Source organism: Salvelinus fontinalis, chromosome 2 (assembly GCF_029448725.1).
Source record: "Salvelinus fontinalis isolate EN_2023a chromosome 2, ASM2944872v1, whole genome shotgun sequence".
Classification (NCBI taxonomy): Eukaryota; Metazoa; Chordata; class Actinopteri; order Salmoniformes; family Salmonidae; genus Salvelinus; species Salvelinus fontinalis.
This window is the reverse complement of record NC_074666.1, coordinates 56231572-56253688: the sequence shown is the minus strand read 5'-3', so window position 1 is coordinate 56253688 and position 22117 is coordinate 56231572. Positions and strand designations below refer to the sequence as shown.

At 44.1% G+C, this 22117-nt stretch overlaps 1 protein-coding gene across 1 annotated transcript in view; it reads left to right on the top strand.

Annotated features, from left to right (window-relative positions):
- Window positions 1-22117, top strand: part of LOC129821565 (ubiquitin domain-containing protein 2) — a 79756-nt gene that overhangs the window by 25083 nt on the left and 32556 nt on the right. Inside the window, exon 2 of the mRNA XM_055879228.1 lies at window positions 15116-15352. Coding sequence (XP_055735203.1) covers window positions 15116-15352 — 237 coding nt within the window. The remainder of the gene's footprint in view (window positions 1-15115; window positions 15353-22117) is intronic.

The window sequence follows — 22117 nt, the reverse complement described above, 5'->3', positions numbered from 1 at the left end:
AAGAAGCCACTGCTCCAAAACCGCCATAAAAAAGCCAGACTACGGTTTGCAACTGCACATGGGGACAAAGATCGTATTTTTTGGAGAAATGTCCTCTGGTCTGATGAAACAAAAATTGAACTGTTTGGCCATAATGACCATTGTTATTTTTGGAGGAAAAAGTGGGAGGCTTGCAAGCCGAAGAACACCATCCCAACCGTGACGCACGGGGTGGCAGCATCATGTTGTGGGGGTGCTTTGCTGCAGGAGGGACTGGTGCACTTCACAAAATAGATGGCATCATGAGGCAGGAAAATGATGTGGATATATTGAAGCAACATTTTAAGACATCAGTCAGAAAGTTAAAGCTTGGTCACAAATGGGTCTTCCAAATGAACAATGACCCCAAGCATACTTCCAAAGTTGTGGCAAAATGGCTTAAGGACAACAAAGTCAAGGTATTGGAGTGACCATCAATCCTACAGAAAATTTGTGGGCAGAACTGAAAAAGTGTGTGCGAGCAAGGAGGCCTACAAACCTGACTCAGTTACACCAGTTCTGTCAGGAGGAATGGGCCAAAATTGTGAAACCGAGTTTAATTATATTTGGCTAAGGTGTATGTAAACTTCTTACTTCAACTAGTCTTTGGCTCGGACAGTGTAGTAGTGTGGGCTCAATAGCATCTCATTAGTGTGCAAAATCTTGAGAATCAGCTGTACATGTGATAGAAGAATGGGCATGCAGAGGGTTGCAATTCCATTGAATTGGCGATAGTTGAACCAAAATATGATACAAGACCTGAAATTGCCTTGTGTATCCCACAAAAAAGGTTAACTGTTATAAGCTAACTTTTTTTTGATGAATTTATGCATAATTCCACAAATTCCCGGCTTAACTACCCGTGGAATTTACCAGAAAGTTTCACTACCCTTTGCAACCCTACTAACAGCACTTGTAAATGCAACGGTGGCTCTGATAAATGTGATTAATGTGCCCGCCCATCTTATTTCACTTCCAGTACATTAGTCACTGAACAGGAAATACGCCTATGATGCTAATCAGAGCATGGATTTTATGTCTGCAGCTGGAGTGTAAACCTGGCCTCTCTTTCGAATGAGGAATCACTTATCTATTGTTTTCATCTTATTAAATCCCCGGCAGGCAGGGAACACAGCAGGAAGGCGCTCTCACACAACAAAGGAACTAATATTGAATGAGGAACTGGAGTAAAAGGTAGTGGTAGTAGGAGTTATGGTGGTAGTAGTTATTGTAGTGGTGGTGGTATTAGTTGTTATGATGATGGTGGTGGAAATATTAGTAGTATCAATAGTAGTGGTAGCTGTGGTGGTGGTAGCGTCATTCCATGAAATGAGTCCCCTTTGCATCCATTTAATATATCTATTTTTTTGTTTTTTATCACCTTTTTCTCCCCAATTTCAATCTTGTCTCATCGTTGCATCTCCCCAACGGGCTCGGGAGAGGCGAAGGTGGAGTCATGCATCCTCTGAAACATGACCCGCCAAGTCACGCTCCTTATTAACACCAGCCAACTTAAGCCGGAAGCCAGCCGCACCAATGTGTCCGGAGGAAACAATGTGTCAGCCGCAGCCACCCAGTCTGCCACAAGGAGTCGCTAGAGCGCGATGAGCCAAGTAAAGTCCCACCGGCCAAACCTTCCCCTTACCCGTACTATGCTGGGCCAATAGTGCGCCGTCCTGAGGGACTCCTGGCCACGGCCGGTCGTGGCACAGCAGTGCCTTAGACCACTGACTCGGGAGGCCCTCATTTTTATATATATATATGAGGGCCTATATAAACCGCGACTCGTTAGTGAAGAGCACTTTTTGCCAGTCCTGTCTGGTCCAGCGACGGTGGGTTTGAGCCCGTAGGCAACGTTGTTGCCGGTGATGTCACATGCCTGTGGAAATTGTTCAGTGTATGTCTCAGTTGTTGAATCTTGTTATGTTCATGCAAATATTTACACATGTTAAGTTTTCTGAAAATCAACACAGTCAGATTTTTTTATATGAATGACGACTTGCTTAAGTGCAAAAATACAGCATTATTGCATGTCCCTCAGTGCCTAGGAAGATTTTAACCCCAATATTCCCCCAAGTTTTCACCATCATTGTGAAGCCCTAGTTATTTTGTTGCTTTGACAGTCATTTCTGGAGATTAAATAAACAATGTGATTTAGTGATTCATAAATTAAAAAAATACCTCCCCCTCAACCCTGGTGGTGAAAACTTCATTTTTTTCAATCTTTGTTATGTATAAAATCATGAGCCCTATTCGGATGGCATCTCTTTTACTGGGGAAGTTTGGGTAATGTAATTATGTGAACGAGCACAAAACACCACATCTGTAATTTTAGTCCCGTCCGAATCTGCCATGTCAGTCATATTTACATGGTAGGAGATTAACAATTCCAGCCAGAATAACCTACTTTTTTTTTGGCTTACTCCAAGGTCTTCTGATAATACTTGTCCCGTGTAATTCGACATCTGTGTTTTTTGAGAGAAATGTCTGAGTTTGACAGGTGTTACTCGCGGATTGAGTAAGAAATCAATACCTGATTCGATAAATTGAACGAAGTGCTGCGCATAGCATACAGTGCATTCAAAAAGTATTTGGACCCCTTTTTCCACACTTTGTTATATTACTGCCTTGTTCTAAAATGGATTACATTTTTATTTCCCCCTCATCAATCTACGCACAACACCTCATAATGACAAAGCAAAAACAGGTTTTTAGAAATGTTTGCACATTTTATAAAAATGTACTGAAATATCACATTTACATAAGTATTCCGACCCTTCACTCAGTACTTTGTTGAAGCACCTTTGGCAGCAATTAGACTGTACAAGCTTGGCACATCTGTATTTGGGGAGTTTCTCCCATTTCTTCTCTGCAGATCCTCTCAAGCTCTGTCAGGTTGGATGGGGAGCATCGCTGTACAGCTATTTTCAGGTCAGGGGCTCTGGCTGGGCCACTCAAGGACATTCAGAGACTTGTCCCAAAGCCACTCCTGCATTTTCTTGGCTGTATGCTTAGGGTCATTGTCCTGTTGGAAGGTGAACCTTCGCCCCAGTCTGAGGTCCTACCTTGCAGACAGAGTTCATTGTGTCAAATCGGAGGGCATGTTGTCCGGTCCTCTGGCAGTCTCTATGGGGGTACCACAGGGTTCAATTCTCGGGCCAACTCTTTTCTCTGTATATATCAATGATGTTGCTCTTGCTGCGGGCGATTCCCTGATCCACCTCTACGCAGACGACACCATTCTGTATACTTCTGGCCCTTCCTTGGACATTGTGCTATCTAACCTCCAAACGAGCTTCAATGCCATACAACACTTCTTCCGTGGCCTCAAACTGCTCTTAAACGCTAGTAAAACCAAATGCATGCTTTTCAACCATTCGCTGCCTGCACCCGCCCGCCCGACTAGCATCACCACCCTCGACGGTTCCGACCTAGAATATGTGGACATCTATAAATACCTAGGTGTCTGGCTAGACTGTAAACTCTCCTTCCAGACTCATATTAAACCTCTCCAATCCAAAATCAAATCAAGAATAGGCTTTCTATTTCGCAACAAAGCCTCCTTCACTCACGCTGCCAAACTTACCCTAATAAAACTGACTATCCTACCGATCCTCAATTTCGGCGATGTCATCTACAAAATAGCTTCTAATACTCTACTCAGCAAACTAGATGCAGTTTATCATAGTGCCATCCGTTTTGTTACTAAAACACATTATACCACCCACCACTGCAACCTGTATGCTCTAGTTGGCTGGCACTCGCTACATATTCGTCGCCAGACCCACTGGCTCCAGGTCATCTATAAGTCCATGCTAGGTAAAGCTCCGCCTTATCTCAGTTCACTGGTCACGATAACAACACCCACCCGTAGCAGGCGCTCCAGCAGGTATCTCACTGATCATCCCAAAAGCCAACGGCTCATTTGGCCGCCTTTCCTTCCAGTTCTCTGCTGCCTGTGACTGGAACGAATTGCAAAAATCGCTGATGTTGGAGACTTTTATTTCCCTCACCAACTTTAAACATCTGCTATCTGAGCAGCTAACCAATCGCTGCAGCTGTACATAGTCCATCTGTAAACAGCCCTACCTCATCCCCTTACTGTTTTTATTTATTTACTTTTCTGCTCTTTTGCACACCAGTATCTCTACTTGCACATGATCATCTGATGATTTATCACTCCAGTGTTAATCTGCTAAATTGTAATTATTCGCTCCTATGGCCTATTTATTGCCTACCTCCTCATGCCTTTTGCACACAATGTATATAGACTCATTTTTCCCCCCTACTGTGTTATTGACTTGTTTATTGTTTACTCCATGTGTAACTCTGTTGTTGTCTGTTCACACTGCTATGCTTTATCTTGGCCAGGTCGCAGTTGTAAATGAGAACTTGTTCTCAACTAGCCTACCTGGTTAAATAAAGGTGAAAAAAAAAATAGATGGACAAAACGGGCTCAAAGTATTTTATCCACGTCAATTTTTCAATGTCAATAACCAGGTTTCCATCCAACCTTTTTTATGAGTGAAGTATGTCGGTTAAAAATCGTCATGACAGGCCTGATGGAAACAGACAATTTTTCCAAATGTCAACAAAACTAAATACGCTATTCAAGGTAGTATCTTTTTTTGTCTGTAAAATTAATTATGCGAGATGTCGGTGGAAATGCTTTTATTGTACAAATATTGACAAAATAACCATCATATCGAAGTATACTTGGAGTCACGCTGGTCCTCCAATTACAACTTGTCGGGAAAGCATGCAGTTTAGGACTATTAGTCTACACATGAAATAAATGATGATGAACTTCACAGGGTGGTGAATGTGCAAGGTGATGAGTTTGATTTCCAATAAATATTGAGGGTCTTATTCTGGTGACATGATAATTGATTCTTTGCTGCCATTTGTCAAATTAAAAAGAATCTCGCTCTTTTGTCCATAATAATAATCTTATCGTGTTATAGTGCTGTTAGCTACAGCGCACGTGCCAATACCAGAGTGGGAGAACTCGCTATATAACACAACATTTATTGTGAATGTAGAGTTGAAAATGCAATGGAAATATAACTTTTATTTTGTTAGGTACATAAAAATACCTTGAGGTTAAATTCTATGTGCACTACGTCATCACGCAGTACACCATAGACAGCGCCTTCGGAAAGTATTCAGACCCCTCAACTTTTTCCACATTTTGTTAGGTTACAGCCTTATTCTAAAATTGATCAAATATTTTTTTTTCTGCCATCAATCTATTTTTGCAAATGTATTTAAAAACAAACTGAAATCGCATATTATTCAGACCCTTTACTTAGTACTTGGCAGACCTGTATTTGGAGAGTTTCTCCCATTCTTCCCAGCGTCGCTGCACAGCTATTTTCAGGTCTCTCCAGAAATGTTTGTCGGGGTTTGTCTCGGTCATTCAAGGACATTTTAGAGACTTGTTACAAAGCCACTTCTGAATTGTCTTGGCTGTCTGTTCAGGGTCATCTTGGAGGGTGAATCTTCACCCCAGTCTGAGGTCCTGAGCGCTCTGGAGCAGGTTTTCATCGAGGATCTCTCAGCACTTTTTGGTCATCTTTCCCTCAGTCCTGACTATTCTCCCAGTCCCTGCCGTTGAAAAACGTCCCCACAGCATGATGCTGCCACCACCATGCTTCACAGTAGGGATGGTGCCAAGTTTCTTCCAGATGTGATGGTTGGCAAAATCCAAAAAGGCCAAAGAGTTCAATCTTGTTTCTCATGGTCTAAGAGTGTTTAGGTGCCTTTTTGGCAAACTCCAAGTGGGATTTCATGTGCCTTTTTACTGAGCAGTTGCTTCCGTCTGGCCAATCTACCATAAAGGCCTGATTTGGTGGAGTACTGCAGAGATGGTTGTCCTTCTGGAGGTTTCTTCCATCCCAACAGAGGAACTCTAGAGCTCTGTCAGACCATCGGGACCACCATTATCCCAGAAATACTAGACCCACTCCAATTTGCATACCGCCCCAACAGATCCACAGATGATGATGCTATCTCAATTGCACTCCACACTGCCCTTTCCCACCTTGACAAAAGGAACACCTACGTGAGAATGCGATTCATTGACTAGAGCTCAGCGTTCAACACCATAGTGCCCGCAAAGCTCATCACTAAGCTAAGAACCCTGGGACTAAACACCTCCCTCTGTAACTGGATCCTGGTCTTCCTGACAGGCCGCCCCCAGGTGGTAAGGGTAGGTAACAACACATCTGCCAGGCTGATAATCAACACGGGGGCCCCTCGGGTGCGTTCTCAGTCCCCTCCTGCACTCCCTGTTCACCCACTACTGCGTGGCCAAGCACGACTCCAACACCATCATTAAGTTTTCCGATGACACAACAGTGGTAGGCCTGATCACCGACAACGTTGAGACAGCCTATAGGGAGGATGACAACCTCTCCCTCAACGAGATCAAGACAAAGGAGAGAATCATGGACTGCGGGAAAAGTAGGGCTGAGCACACCCTCAGTCTCATCGACAGGGCTGTAAGTGGAGCAGGTTGTTAGTTTCAAGTTCCTTGGTATCCACATCGCCAACAAACTATCATGGTCCTAACACACCAAGACAGTTGTGAAGCGGGCACGACAACGCCTGTTCCCCCTCAGGAGACTGAACAGATTTGGCATGTGTCCTCAGATCCTCAAAAGGTTCTACAGCTGCACAATTGAGCATCCTGACTGGTTGCATCACCGCCTGATATGGCAACTGCTCGGCCTCCGACCGCAGGGTACTACAGAGGGTAGTGCGTACTGCCCAGTACATCACCGGGGCCAAGCTTCCTGCCATCCAGGACCTCTACACCAGATGGTGTCAGGGGAAGGCCCTAGAAATTGTTAGACTCCAGCCATGCTAGTCATGGACTGTTCTCTCTGCAGTCCAAAAGGCTTCTTACCAGCTTCTACCCCCAAGCCATAAGACTCCTTGCATTGACCCCCCCCCCCCCCCCTCCCATTTTAATGCTACTGCTACTCTGTTTATCTATGCATAGTCACTTTACCTCTGCTTCCTCTCTCGCTCTGTAATATCTTTGTAACTAACTTTTTATTTCTCTCATTTCAAAGGGCTTTGCTGGCATGGGAAACATATGCTTACATTGACAAAGCAAGTGAAATGGATTATAAACCAAAGTGAAATAAACAATAAAAAAATTGCAGTAAAGAGACATTCGAAGTGTCATTATGTCTATATACAGTTTTGTAATGATGTGTAAATAGTTAAAGTACAAAAAGGGAAAATAAATAACATAAATATGGGTTGTATTTACAATGGGGTTCTTCACTGGTTGCCCTTGTAGCAACAGGTCACAAATCTTGCTGCTGTGATGGCACATTGGTATTTCACCCAATAAATATGGGAGTTTATCAAAATTGGACTTGTTTTCAAATTCCTTGTGGGTCTGTGTAATCTGAGGGAAATATGTGTCTCTAATATGGTCATACATTTGGCAGGAGGTTAGGAAGTGCAGATCAGTTTCCACCTAATTTTGTGGGCAGCGTGCACACAGCCTGCCAGGTCTGGCTACGATGGCCTCTCAATAGCAAGGCTATGCTCACAGAGTCTGTACATAGTCAAAGCTTTGCTTAATTTTGGTTGAGTCACAGTGGGCAGGTGTTCTGCCACTGTGTACTCTCTGTTTAGGGCCAAATAGCATTATAGATTGCTTTGTTGTTTTTTTGTTAATTATTTCTAATGTGTCAAGTAATTATATTGTTGTTTTCTCATGATTTGGTTGGGTCTAATTGTGTTGCTGTCCTCTGTCTCTCTGTCAATGTATAGACTCGTTGTTTCTGTGTCAACTAGGAGTAAGGGCAGAATGGTGCACTGATTCATCGCCTATGGCTGAATTATTGATGCACAGCATGTGGAGTGGCCTGACAATGTATGACCTGGTGTCTCTGTCTCTCACTCACTCTCACTGGGAACGCTGCAAACTGTGTTCAGACTGAGGAGAGTTGGTGGGTATCCCTATTAGCACAGCACAGTGTGTGTGGGGTGTGTGCGCAGACGACTGTCTCCCAGCTCTAACCTCAGAGGCTGTGTGTTTTTGAGCCAACTAAACCTTTGGAGGCTGCTCTCTGATAATGCCATAAGCGAAGTCCCCGTTAAACAACTCCCATCAGCCCGCCTCTGTCTGTGGCTGGGGGCCCATGGCAACGGTTATGGAACACATGTCTGCTGTGCTGTGAGGGAGACTGTGAGACGATGTGCTGTTGGTACATGTGGCTGGAACCAGCAGCAGCACCCAAGGAGAGCAAGGCTCTCTCTCTGTCTCTCTGTGTCAGCGCAGGGCTCTAGCTATTGTTTGTCAGTCCCAGAGCCGATGTGTTGAATAATAGCAGACAGATGTTTTCCCCCAGTATACCTTCCTCTCCCGACCTCCCCTCTATTTTCCACAGGCTCTGGGGCGGGTCAGGCGCGGCAGCCCGCCGATGTAAGGCTGCCTAAGATCTTGGCTTGGATGGCAGCCCTGTCTGTCCGTGGAACAGGCCTAAAACCACCCGTTTTTAAGATGAAGTTCAATTTATTCGTCAATTGTACACAAGGTCCAACCAAAATGTTACTTCTGCTTTATCCCAACCCCTCTAAAAGACACATATACAGGTAGGAGAGGTTGAAGCAGGGCGCTGCCACAAGCCTCCGGTTGCCAGCTCACTTCCCGTCATATTTTTCCGGTCAGACCCAGGATTGAACTGGCAACCCTCCGGTTTCTGGCTGGCCTCTCTAACCGGTAGGCTACCTGCCACCTTATTCACCCCCAGGGCTCTCACGGGTTCCATGTTTGACGAGGGCTCAGGCTCAGCCAGTGTGTGGGTCTGCTGATAGCACAGTGCTTAAGGGTGATCTACTGGTATAGAGCCTACTCAGGGCTGGCTATTCCCTGTACCCCCCCTATAGGAAGACATGGCTCATGACTGTTGGGATGGAGCTCTGTGTTTACAGTGTGCCTCCATGCATGAACATGTTGCAGGGGCTGAGCTGTGGGCTCTGACTGTTGACACACTGGCAGGTGAGCGCGTGTGTGTGTGAGCGTGCGTGTGTGTATGCGCGCATGCTTGTGTGCGTCTCCCAGCTCTAACCTCAGAGACTTCAGACGAACAGGCAGAGCAGACTGGGGGGAGGGGAGGGATGGAATGATTTAAGTTCAGTCAGTCTCCAAAACAGGAGGGATGGAGGGAGGGAGGGTCTCTGTCTGTCTCTACCCTCTTTGTTCTCTCTCTCACACAGCTTTACATGAATGCAAACAGCCAGGCAGGAGTTGTGCAACACAGTAGCCCACTCACTTTATGTGCACCAGATGCCTACTTCAGCAACATGATAGCCAAGTTTATTATGGATATAAATAGTCGTTTTTATAAACCATTAAATCGTGCTTTAGCTGACCTCAGTGGAATTTAAGCAAAATTGTAGAACAGGCAAAGTTGTAAATAGGCTGCAATTGCTATACTGAATGTTTCCAAAACGTTATGATGTCCAATTGTTGCTACCATTTTATTGTTGTTACCATTTCTGTCTTGCTCTCGCTCTCTCTTTTTCTCTCACCTTTTCTTTTGCTCTTTTTCTTTCTCTCCCTTTCTCAAATTCAAGTGTTAAAATTCACATTGCTTTATTGGCATGAAATACAATTTGTAGATATTGCCAAAGCAGTATAGTGGTACAGCATTTCAGTAAATGCAATGCAATGAAGCTAATGAAATACAGTTCCTTTCAGTAGTAGTAATAATAGTACATATATAATCATGTATACAGGTACAACACTACTGCTGTTGCACTGTGTAGTCTTCTATTGATACATTAAATAAAATAAAAAAGAAGATTATAAAAAAAGAATGGCTAACAAATAAATAAACTGTACATGGATGATGGTTACACTATGTATTACTTGTAAGTTATATAAAATGTAAATACTTCAGTGAATTAATGGTCATGGGATGTCTTTCAGGCTCTGGCAATCATATACATATCTGGAAGTAATATTTGCGGTTTCTACCTCACCCAGAATAATTCCCAGCTTATTGTCATTAGTAAATGCACAGTTGGGAATTGGTTTGAGATATTTTCTAGAAAAAACATGATCTTATTTGGGAGTATTTCTCACAGTAGAGGAAAAGTGCATCTCTGTCTCTACCTCCCCCGTCGTGCAGTGACCACAGAGACGCTCCTCTTTGGGTAGCCATGTCATTTTGTGTCTCCCTTTTTTTTAATCTATAGCCAATTGGTGCTCAGTGAGCCTGTGATTGGTCCGGAGCTGTCTCTGTTTTGTATATCTGACAGTAGAACTATTCTGCCAATTTGTATTCTCTTTTTACAATTTTTACATTTGATTTCACCTTTATTTAACCAGGTAGGCCAGTTGAGAACAAGTTCTCATTTACAACTGCGACCTGGCCAAGATAAAGCAAAGCAGTGCGACACAAACAACAACAGAGTTACACAGGGAATAAACAAACGTACAGTCAATAACACAATAGAACAATCTATATACAGTGTGTGCAAATGTAGTTTAGGGAGATTAGGGAGGTAATGCAATATATAGGCCATAGTGGCGAAGTAATTACAGTGCAGGTAGTTGGGTGGGCTAATTACAGATGGGCTGTGTACAGGTGCAGTGATCGGTAAGATGCTTTGAAAGCTGATGCTTAAAGATAGTGAGGGAGATATAAGACTCCAGCTTAAGTGATCTTTGCAATTCGTTCCAGTCATTGGCAGCAGAGAACTGGAAGGAAAGGCGGCCAAAGGAGGAGTTGGCTTTGGGGATGACCAGTGAAATATACCTGCTGGAGTGCGTGCTATGGGTGGGTGTTGCTATAGTGACCAGTGAGCTGAGATAAGGCGGGGCTTTACCTAGCAAAGACTTATAGATGACCTGGAGCCAGTGGGTTTGGCGACTAATATGAAGCGAGGGCCAGCCAACGAGAGCATACAGGTCGCAGTGGTGGGTAGTATATGGGGCTTCGGTGACAAAACAGATGGCACTGTGATAGACGACATCCAATTTGCTGAGTAGAGTGTTGGAGGCTATTTTTTAAATGACATCGTCGAGGTCAAGTATCGGTAGGATAGTCAGTTTTACGAGGGTATGTTTGGCAGCATGAGTGAAGGAGGCTTTGTTGCGAAATAGGAAGCCGATTCTAGATTCTTAAAATCAACAAAACATGCAAATTCTTTTCCTCTCTGAACATGCTTTGTGTGTGTGGTCTGTTCTGTGTTTGGGTAGAAAGCCAATAATTTGTTTGCTGAGAGCACTATGTTGTGTAAGGAAGGTCTGTATTTGGTTATTGAGAGTAGAGCAGAACAGTTTCCCGGTGTTACTAGTGACACATATTATCCTATAGTTATTAGGGTCTAGTTTGTCACCTTTTTTTTAATACATGTGGGTTACGAGCCCCTGGTTCCAAATATCAGGGAAGCAGCCACTCCAACACCAGGTTGAATAGTTTTAATAAGGCATCCCGCAGCTCAGTAGTACTGTGTTTAAGCATTCCATTCCTGATGCTGTCAGGACCACATGTTTTGTATTTTCTTTGACCATTCAGCCTGTGTAATTTGGTGTTCATTTGGGTTCTGGATGTTTTTCATTGTGTGTTCAAAGGAGCTGAGATTTTCTTGCATATTTTTGGGGTCGTCTGATGGTGTTATTCCATAGAGACTTTCAAAATGAATCTTCCAAATGTTTCCATTTTGAATGGCGAGGTCATTCCTCTGTTTTCCATTTGGACTATTCCATTTCATTCAGAACTGGTTTCCATCAATGGGGTCTTCAATCTCTTTCAGATTTCTCCAAATACTCGGAACGTCTCTATCCTGTGGTTGGTGACGTATTCTATTTGATAAAGATCCATTTTTCCCTCGTGATAGTAAAATACGTGACTAAGGCTCGACATACTGTAGATGCACCAACTCCTTTCCATTTTTGTTCACTACCTGGTCTGGGCCATTTCTATTACCAGTGATGGGACGGGTATATGGAGGGATGTCCAAAAATATGTCTATAACCCTCAGGGTCTACACATTCAAGTTCAGAACCGGTTTTAGTATTCAAATATCTACACAAAAGCACATTTCCCTCAGTTTGAAACAGGTTGTTCTCTCTTTGGACATGATCATCATAGTAAGAGGAATCTGAGGGAGAAGCATACACTGCGCCTATATAGATATCATTGTCACTAAGGATTGTGCATTTGAGTTTTAACCAAATGTGGGTGTTTCCCTTTTTGATTTGGCTCAGCGAAAGGACCTGGTAATACTATATGATCATTCCTCCCGAGAACCTGTTTGGTTTTATATTTTAATGGTGGAAGTAGAATTTCCCTATAGCCTAAAGGACATTGAGTATCTATACTGAACAAAAATATAAACGCAACATGCAACAATTTCAAAGATTTCACTGAGTTACAGTTTATGTAAGGAAATCGGTCAATTGAGAAATTCATTAGACCCTAATCTATGGATTTCACAGATACCAAAGGTATGGGTGTGGATCAAAAAACCAGTGAGTATCTGGTGAGACCACCATTTGCCTCATGCTGCGCGACATCTCCTTCTCATAGAGTTCATCAGGCTGTTGATTGTGGCCTGTGGAATGTTGTCCCACTCCTCTTCAATGGCTGCGCGAAGTTGCTGGATATTGGCTAAAACTAGAACACGCTGTCGTACACGTCGATCCAGAGCATCGCAAACATGCTCAATGGATGACATGCAGGCCATGGATGATCTGGGACATTTTTGGCTTCCAGGAATTGTGTACAGATCTTTGCAACATGGGGCTGTGTATTATCATGCTGAAACATGAGGTGCTTTAAAAAAAAATATATGTAACCTTTATTTAACTTGGCAATTACGGTTAAGAACAAATTCTTATTTACAATGACGGCCTACCGGGGAACAGTGGGTTAACTGCCTTGTTCAGGGGCAGAACGACAGATTTTTACCTTGTCCCCCCTGGGATTCTATCTATCTATTAGGCTACCTGCCGCCCCGATGGCGGTGGATGAATGGCACGACAGTGGGCCTCATGATGGCCTCATGGAATCTCAGTGCGTTCAAATTGCTATCGATATAATGCAGTTGTGTTCGTTGTCTGTAGTTTATGCCTGCCCATACCATAACCCCAACACCACCATGGGGCACTCTGTTCACAAAGTTTACATCAGCAAACCGCTCACTCACACAACGCCATACATATGGTCTGCGATTGTGAGGCCGGTTTGACGTACAGCCAAATTCTCTAAAATGACGTTGAAGTTGGCTTATGGTAGAGAAATTAACATTTAAATTCTCTGGCAACAGCGCTGGTAGACATTATTGCAGTCAGCATGCCAATTGCACGCTCCCTCAACTTGAGATCTGTGACATTGTGTTGTGTGACAAAAAAGCACATTTTAGTGGCCTTTTATTGTCCTCGGCACAAGGTGCACCTGTGTAATGATTATGCTGTTTAATCAACTTCATAATATCCCACAACTGTCAGGTGGATGGATTATCTTGGCAAAGGAGAAATACTAACAGGGATGTGAACAAATTTGTGCAAAAACATTTGAGAGAAATACGCTTTTTGTGCGTATCGAACGTTTCTGGGATCTTTTATTTTCCAACAATTGTTTACAGACATTATTTCATTTATAATTCATTGTATCACAATTCTATTGGGTCAGAAGTTTACATACATCAAGTTGACTGAGCCTTTAAACAGCTTGGGAAATTCCAGAAAATGATGTCATGGCTTTAGAAGCTTCTGATAGGCTAATTGACATAATTTGAATCAATCAGAGGTGTACCTGTGGAGGTATTTTTCCTCTTTGCTTGACATCATGGGAAAATGAAAAGAAATCAGCGAAGACCTCAGAAAAAAATTGTGGATCTCCACAAGTCTGGTTCATCCTTGGGAGCATATTCCAAACTCCTGAAGGTACCACGTTCAGATGTACAAACAATAGTACGCAAGTATAAACACCATTGGACCACGCAGCTGTCATACCACTCAGGAAGGAGACGTGTTCTCTCTCCTAGAGATGAACGTACCTTGGTGCGAAAAGTGCAAATCAATCCCAGAACAACAGCAAAGGACCTTATGAAGATGCTGGAGGAAACGGGTACAAGTAGCTATATCCACAGTAAAACGAGTCCTATATCGACATAACCTGAAAGGCCGCTCATCAAGGAAGAAGCCACTGCTCCAAAACCGCCATAAAAAAGCCAGACTACGGTTTGCAACTGCACATGGGGACAAAGATCATACTTTTTGGAGAAATGTCCTCTGGTCTGATGAAACAAAAATAGAACTGTTTGGCCATAATGACCATCGTTATGTTTGGAGGGAAACGGGGGAGGCTTGCAAGCTGAGGAACACCATCCCAACCATGAAGCACGGGGGTGGCAGCATCATGTTGTGAGGGTGCTTTGCTGCAGGAGGGACTGGTGCACTTCACACAATAGATGGCATCATGAGAAGGACAATGATGTGGATATATTGAAGCAACATCTCAATACATCAGTCAGAAAGTTTTTAAAGCTTGGTCGCAAATGGGTCTTCCAAATGGACAATGACCCCAAGCATACTTCCAAAGTTGTGGCAAAATGGCTTAAAGACAACAAAGTCAAGGTACTGGAGTGGCCATCACAAAGCCCTGACCTCAATCCTATAGAAAATTTGTGGGCAGAACTGAAAAGCTTATGCAAGTAAGGAGGCCTACAAACCTGACTCAGTTACACCAGCTCTGTCAAATGGAATGGGCCAAAATTCACCCAACTTATTGTGGGAAGCTTGTGGAAGGCTACCTGAAATGTTTGACCCAAGTTAAACAATTTAAAGGCACAGCTACCAAATACTAATTAAGTGTATGTAAACTTCTGACCCACTGGGAATGTGATGAAAGAATGGATGAAATAAATCATTTCACATTCTTAAAATAAACTGGTGATCCTAACTGACCTAAGACAGGGAATTTTTACTAGAATTAAATGTCAGAAATTGTAAAAAACTGAGTTTAAATGTATTTGGCTAAGGTGTATGTAAACTTCCGACTTCAACTGTACATAAGAAATGAATACACAAACAAATTTAGAACTCTTTCTTTCTCAGTGGCTCTTGGGCGTAACCAGGCCTTGAAGAGAGAGAAGCCCAAATGGAAGAGTGACTATCCAATGACGGACGGCCAGCTGCGCAGTAAGCGGGATGAGTTCTGGGACACTGCGCCTGCCTTCGAGGGCCGCAAGGAGATCTGGGACGCACTCAGGGCCGCCGCCCAGGCCTTCGAGAGCAACGACCATGAACTGGCCCAGGCCATCATCGACGGGGCCAGCATAACGTTGCCACACGGTACGACACACACCAAACATATCTACTCCTTTGTCAGCTCTGTCTCTGCCCACTCTCTTTGTTAGCCTGTATCATAACACTGCCACACGATACGTCACACATTCCATAGACCCCTGCCCTCTTTCAACCGTCCCCTCACTGTTATAGCATAACACTGCCTCACGGTATGAAACACACACACACCATCTCTCTACAGCAGACATGACACATCTATCAGCTCTAGCCCTCTATCTGTTCTACGTCTGTCACGATGATTCAACACACACACACACACACACACACACACACACACACACACAGCCCTCTTTTTCTGCACACCATCCGTGTCATACTTTTCTGACTATTTTGAGGAAGTGTACACTGGCTACGGCTTCTCAAAATGGACAAACAGTACTATTGCTGCTTTTTTCTCTCTCGTTTTTCAAGTGAAGGTCCTTTCAGGGAGTATGTAAGCACACTTGTACGGCTAGCTGAAGCATGCTGACGGCTTAACCCACCTGGCTGATTCGTGGTGTCCATTTTGGAGAGAGAAATGCCGTGGGATCTTTTGTGACCACAGGACCTCGGTTTAACATCTCATCCGAAGGACTCTGCAGGGCAGGGTCCCTGTCACTACCCTGGTGCATTGGACTCTCCTTAGAGCAGAGGAAAGAGCGTCCCCTACTTGTTCTCCAACCTTACTGTATCTTCACGGGTGGTCTCTCGATCAGAGCCAATCCTGTTTAACTTCAGAGGAAAGCTGGCTGGGTGCTATGCTGGTTGGCTTTCCTGAGTCTTTTATAGGCCTTCCTTTCTCTATCTCTTATCTCGTCGCACCATTACGTTGTCTCATCTCTGTTTTGCTTCAGTCAGTTCTGTCATCCAATTTCTCTGCATGCGAGGCAGCAGGCCCCCGCTTCTATATACTTCCCTACCGGCTGAAGCTGTCAGTCTGTGGTCTGTGGAGAGGAATATTACATAGTCTCTTTAATCCCACAGACAGACAGACCAAAACATCCATTCGTCCCCCTGCAGCCTTGCTGATTGTGAAGCCGGCTGTTGAACAGAATCAATTAACTCTATGAAGATAGTCCAACTGTCCTGCTCTGAAGTTACACTGCAGCAAAGAGCCAGAGGCTGGCCGGCAGGCTGAGACACTGTAGAATAGATGGAATGAGCCATCAAGGTTAAGGTCAGCCTAGTGTTTGTCCATATTAGCCTGCTCTCCTTCTCTTTGACTTCTGCTTTGAAGTCAGGTTCCCCACCCTCTACTCATCTTTTTGGTCTCTCACCAAACACACTGCTAAAAGGTTTGTGTGGTGCCTGCCTTGGCGCTGCTCTGGGAGTGGTTTGAATCTGAGCCATCGAGGCAGCAGGGGAGAGTGGTTTGATCTGTACAGTGGCAGACAGAGGGAGCTCACCTTTAAGTCCATGCACCAACACAGAGCCCAGAGAGAAAGGGAAGGAGAGAGGGATAGAGCGGAGAAAGAGAATGCCTGTGTCTCAAGAATAACGTTTTTTATTTTTATTGTCCGTTTGTGGGAACAGCATATGTGGGAACTCCTTCAAGACTATTGGAAAAGCATTACAGGTGAAGTTGGTTGACCAAATGCCAAGAGTGTGCAAAGCTGTCAAGGCAAAGGGTGGCTTCTTTAAAGAATCTCAAATATAAAATATGGTTTGATTTGTTTAACACATTTGGTTACTACTGTACATGATCCCATATATGTTATTTTATGGTGTTGATGTCTTCACTATTATTTTACAATTTTAAAAATATTTAAAAATAAAGAAAAACCCTTGAATGAGTAGATGTGTCCAAACTTTTGACTGGCACTGTAAGTATTCAGACCCTTTGCTATGTGAATCGAAAATGAGCTCAGGTCCATCCTGTTTCCATTGATCATCCTTGTGATGTTTCTACAACTTGATTGGAGTCCACCTGTGGTAAATCAAATTGATTGGACATGATTTGGAAAGGCACACACCTGTCTATATAAGGTCCCAGAGTTGACAGTGCATGTTAGAGCAAAAACCAAGCCATGAGGTCGAAGGAATTGTCCGTTGAGCACCAAGACAGGATTGTGTCGAGGCACAAATCTGGGGAAGGGTACAAAAAAAATTCTGCAGCAGTGAAGGTCCCCAAGAACACAGTGGCCATCATTCTTAAATGGAAGAAGTTTGGAACCACCAAGACTCTTCTTAGAGCTGGCCACCCGTCCAAACTGAGCAATCGGGGGAGAAGGGCTTTGGTCAGGGAGATGACCAAGAACCTGAAGGTCACACTGACATAGCTCCAGAGCTCCTCTGTGGAGATGGGAGAACCTTCCAGAAGGACAACCATCTCTGCAGCACTCCACCTATCAGGCCTTTATAGTAGAGTGACCAGACAGAAGCCACTCCTCAGTAAAAGGCACATGACAGCCCGCTTGGAGTTTGCCAAAAGGCACCTAAAAACTCTGACTATGAGAAACAAGATTCTCTGGTCTGATGAAACCAAGATTGAACTCTTTGGCCTGAATGCCAAGTGTCATGTCTGAAGGAAACCTGGCACCATCCCTACTGTGAAACAGGGTGGTGGCAGTATCATGCTGTGGGTATGTTTTTCAGCAGCAGGCACTGTCAGGATCGAGGCAAAGTACAGAAAGATCCTTGATTTTAAAAACCTGCTCAAGACTTCAGACTGGGGCGAAGGTTCACCTTCCAACAGGACAACAACCCTAATCACACAGTCAAGACAGTGCAGGAGTGGCTTCAGGACAAGTCTCTGAATGTCCTTGAGTGGCCCAGCCAGAGCCCGGACTTGAACCCGGTTGAACATCTCTGGAGAGACCTGAAAATAGCTGTGCAGCGATGCTCCCCATCCAACCTGACAGAGCTTGAGAGGATCTGCAGAGAAGAATGAGAGAACTCCCAAAATACAGGTGTGCTAAGCATACCCAAGAAGACTCGAGGCTGTAATCTTTGCCAAAGGTCATTCAACAAAGTACTGAGTAAAGGGTCTGAATACTTATGTAAATGTGATATTCCTCTATTTTTTTTATACATTTGCAAACATTTCTGAAAAACCTCTTTTTGCTTTGTCATAATGGGGTATTGTGTGTGGGGGGGGGGGGGGGGGGTACGTCGAATGTAACAAAATGCTTAAATAATAAAGTGGTCTGAACACTTTCTGAATACACTGTATTGTGAATTGCTCATAAATTAGAAAAATTTGATTTTTAGACCATATTGCCCAGCCCTAATAAACACACACGCCCCTTCATGAGGTGGAAAAACACTGCCCCCACTTTGCCTGTTCTATATGTCCGGTTATATGACCAGTGACATGACATGGTTGAAGCTGTTAGATGGTGTCTGGGAAGCTCTCAGCAAAGTTACCCACAGTACAAAGTACAAGAGTGCTGCCTCATCAGAACATGGATTTGGCCTGAGTTATTGCAGACCTCTCCTCTCCTGAGCCCATTCTCTCTCACGGCCCCCGGTCGCTCCATAATACACTGAGACATCCTTATCTCCCCCGCCAATCGTCTGCCATTTTGTCTCAGACCGGGTGTCACTGGGTTGGTGTAAATTAGCCTTGTGTATCCACCCCCCCCCCCTGTCCAGATTAGAGGTAGATTAGCTGGGCTGGCTGGCTGCTTTAATGCGGTGCTGTGGAGCTGCAGCTGTGGATTCCTGAGGCCTGCGGTCAATGTCTCCTGAGAGAGCAGGGGAAAACACACCCCTCTAGTACATTGCAATCACTGGCAGACAGGCAGGCAGGGAGGGAGGAATCTCACAAACAGGTCTCTCTCCCTCTCTCTCTCCTCTCTCTCGGCCTCTCACACACAAAGGAAAATCAATCACCAGGGTTCAGTCAATATAGAATCTCTCCCTATCAGCACTCCTCTGGCATTGCTGTCCGACTGCCAGGTTCATAGATTCAGGCCTCCTTTGTCTTGTCAACATACTTCTATTACTACAGTGGCTATCAACATTTCTGACTGCTAGTTCATGAACATAATACGGGCGATGTGATCAGTTTGAGATATGGGTTACATGTTTGGTTATGAGAGGGTCAGTTGACAGTGTTCCAGTGTCAGTTTGCCGCTACTGTGCATTTCTTTTAGACACGCCAGTCTTGGGCCTGTATCCACAAAGCGTCTCAGAGTAGGAGTGCAGTTTAAAAAAAAAAAAAAAAAAAGTTTAGATCATAATGAATAAGACAGGTGGGGACCTGATCCTAGATCAGCACTCCTACTCTGAGAGGCTTTATTGAAACGGGCTCTGATCTACAATGAGTGGATGGATCTCAGCTGGAATTAAAAAATCTTGTGATATTATATGCCAGACATGATTCTGAGTTACACCTGAACCACCCAGCAGCCCCCCCCCCCCCCCCCCCCCTTTCCATCCCTGCTTTCTGACACTGGTGCCGAAAGGAGGCCTAGCAATTTAGGGCATGCTCATGAAAGAGACTTCTCATGTGTACATTCTCCTAGCAGGGAGACAGACGGCCAGACCGCTAGCTGGGTGTCATGTACAGTTGAAGTCGGAAGTTTACATACACTTAGGTTGGAGTCATTAGAACTCGTTTTTCAACCACTCCACAAATGTCTTGTTAACAAAATATAGTTTTGGTAAGTCGATTAGGACATCTACTTTGTGCATGACACAAGTATTTTCCCCCAACAATTGTTTACAGACAGATTATTTCACTTATAATTCACTGTATCACAATTCCAGTGGGTCAGAAGTTTACATACACTACGTTGACTGTGCCTTTAAACAGCTTGGAAAATTCCAGAAAATTATGTAATGACTTTAGAAACTTCTGATAGGCTTTCAAATACATCCACAGGTACACCTCCAATAGACTCAAATAATGTCAATTAGCCTATCTTCAAACTCAGTGCCTCTTTGCTTGACATCATAAGAAAATCAAAAGAAATCAGCCAAGACCTCCGGAAAAAAATGGTAGACCTCAACAAGTCTGGTTCATCCTTGGGAGCAATTTTCAAAAGCCTGAAGGTACCACGTTCATCTGTACAAACAATAGTACGCAAGTATAAACACCATGGGATCACGCAGCCGTCATACTGCTCAGGAAGGAGATGCCTTCTGTCTCCTAGAGGATATCCCCGAACAACAGCAAAGGACCTTGTGAAGGTGCTGGAACAAACAGGTACAAAAGTATCTATATCCACAGTAAAACGAGTCATATATTGACATAACCTGAAAGGCTGCTCAGCAAGGAAGAAGCCACTGCTCCAAAACCGCCATAAAAAAGCCAGACTACAGTTTGCAACTCCACATGGGGACAAAGATCGTACTTTTTAGAGAAATGTCCTCTGGTCTGATGAAGCAAAAATAGAACTGTTTGGCCATAATGACCATCGTTATGTTTGGAGTAAAAAGGGGGAGGCTTGTATGGCGAAGAACCACATCCCAACCGTGAAGCACGGGGGTGGCAGCATCATGTTGTGGGGGTGCTTTGCTGCAGGAGGGACTGGTGCACTTTACAAAATAGATGGCATCATGAGAAGGAAAATGATGTTGCTTCAATATATCCACATCTCAATACATCAGTCAGGAAGTTTAAAGCTTGGTCGCAAATGGGTCTTCCAAATGGACAATGACCCCAAGCATACTTCCAACGTTGTGGCAAAATAGCTTAAGGACAACAAAGTCAAGGTACTGGAGTGGCCATCACAAAGCCCTGACCTCAATCCTAGAACTGAAAAGACGTGTGCAAGCAAGGAGGCCTACAAACCAGTTAAACCAGTTCTGTCAGGAGGAATGGGCTAAAATTCACCCAACTTATTTTGGGAAGCTTGTGGAAGGCTACCTGAAACCTTTGACCCAAGTTAAACAATTTAAAGGCAATGCTACCGAATACTAATTGAGTGTATGTAAACTTCTGACCCACTGGGAATGTGATGAAAGAAATGAAAGCTGAAATAAATAATTCTCTCTACTATTATTCTGACATTTCACATTCTTAAAATAAAGTGCTGATCCTAAGACAGGGAATTGTTACTCGGATTAAATGTCAGGAATTGTGAAATACTGAGTTTAAATGTATTTGGCAAAGGTGTATGTAAACTTCCGACTTCAACTGTATATGTCTAGGTCAGGCTATGGCTCTGATGTCTGCAGTCAGTGTGAACCAGGAGGATCCCAGGACATCAGCTGCCTGCTCTGCTCTGTTATCATCTGCTCTGACACCCCCTGGAGGAACGGATGAGCAGCAGACTGCTCTACATCTCGAGGAGAGCAATGAAGGGGTCTGGGCCCCGAAGCTCTGACTCAGTCACTATCGTTTCAGGCCACAGACATACATTTGCTGTGAAGAAGAAGGGCTGATATTTTTTGGGGTGTGTCGTAGCAGATGGAAATATGACTTATTCGTTCCTATGAGAAAAGTGTGCTAGTGATCTATTCCAGGTGTCGCAGCCACAGCTAGTGATCTCTTCTTGTGATTCCCCTTTCCTGTAACTGAATCAAATTCACCATGGCCTCAAGCCCCTCATCTGTAATATTGAATATCAATCATTCGGAATATAAATAGTTGAGTAATTTAGTGTTATTGGGTTGTAAGGTGGTCTGGCGGCTGGTAGAATCCCCCCCCCCCCCCCCCCCCCCCAGTCGTGCGGTTAGTATGTGAAAGCTGTAAGTGAGAGTCGAGCACAGCCCTTATGCCCCTGAACACCTTGTGTAAGGCAGCCTCTTGTGTGTGTGTGTTTTTATAACAGCAATACACACTCCGAAGGGCTGTGAGACACTGCTAGCTGAAAGGTCAGC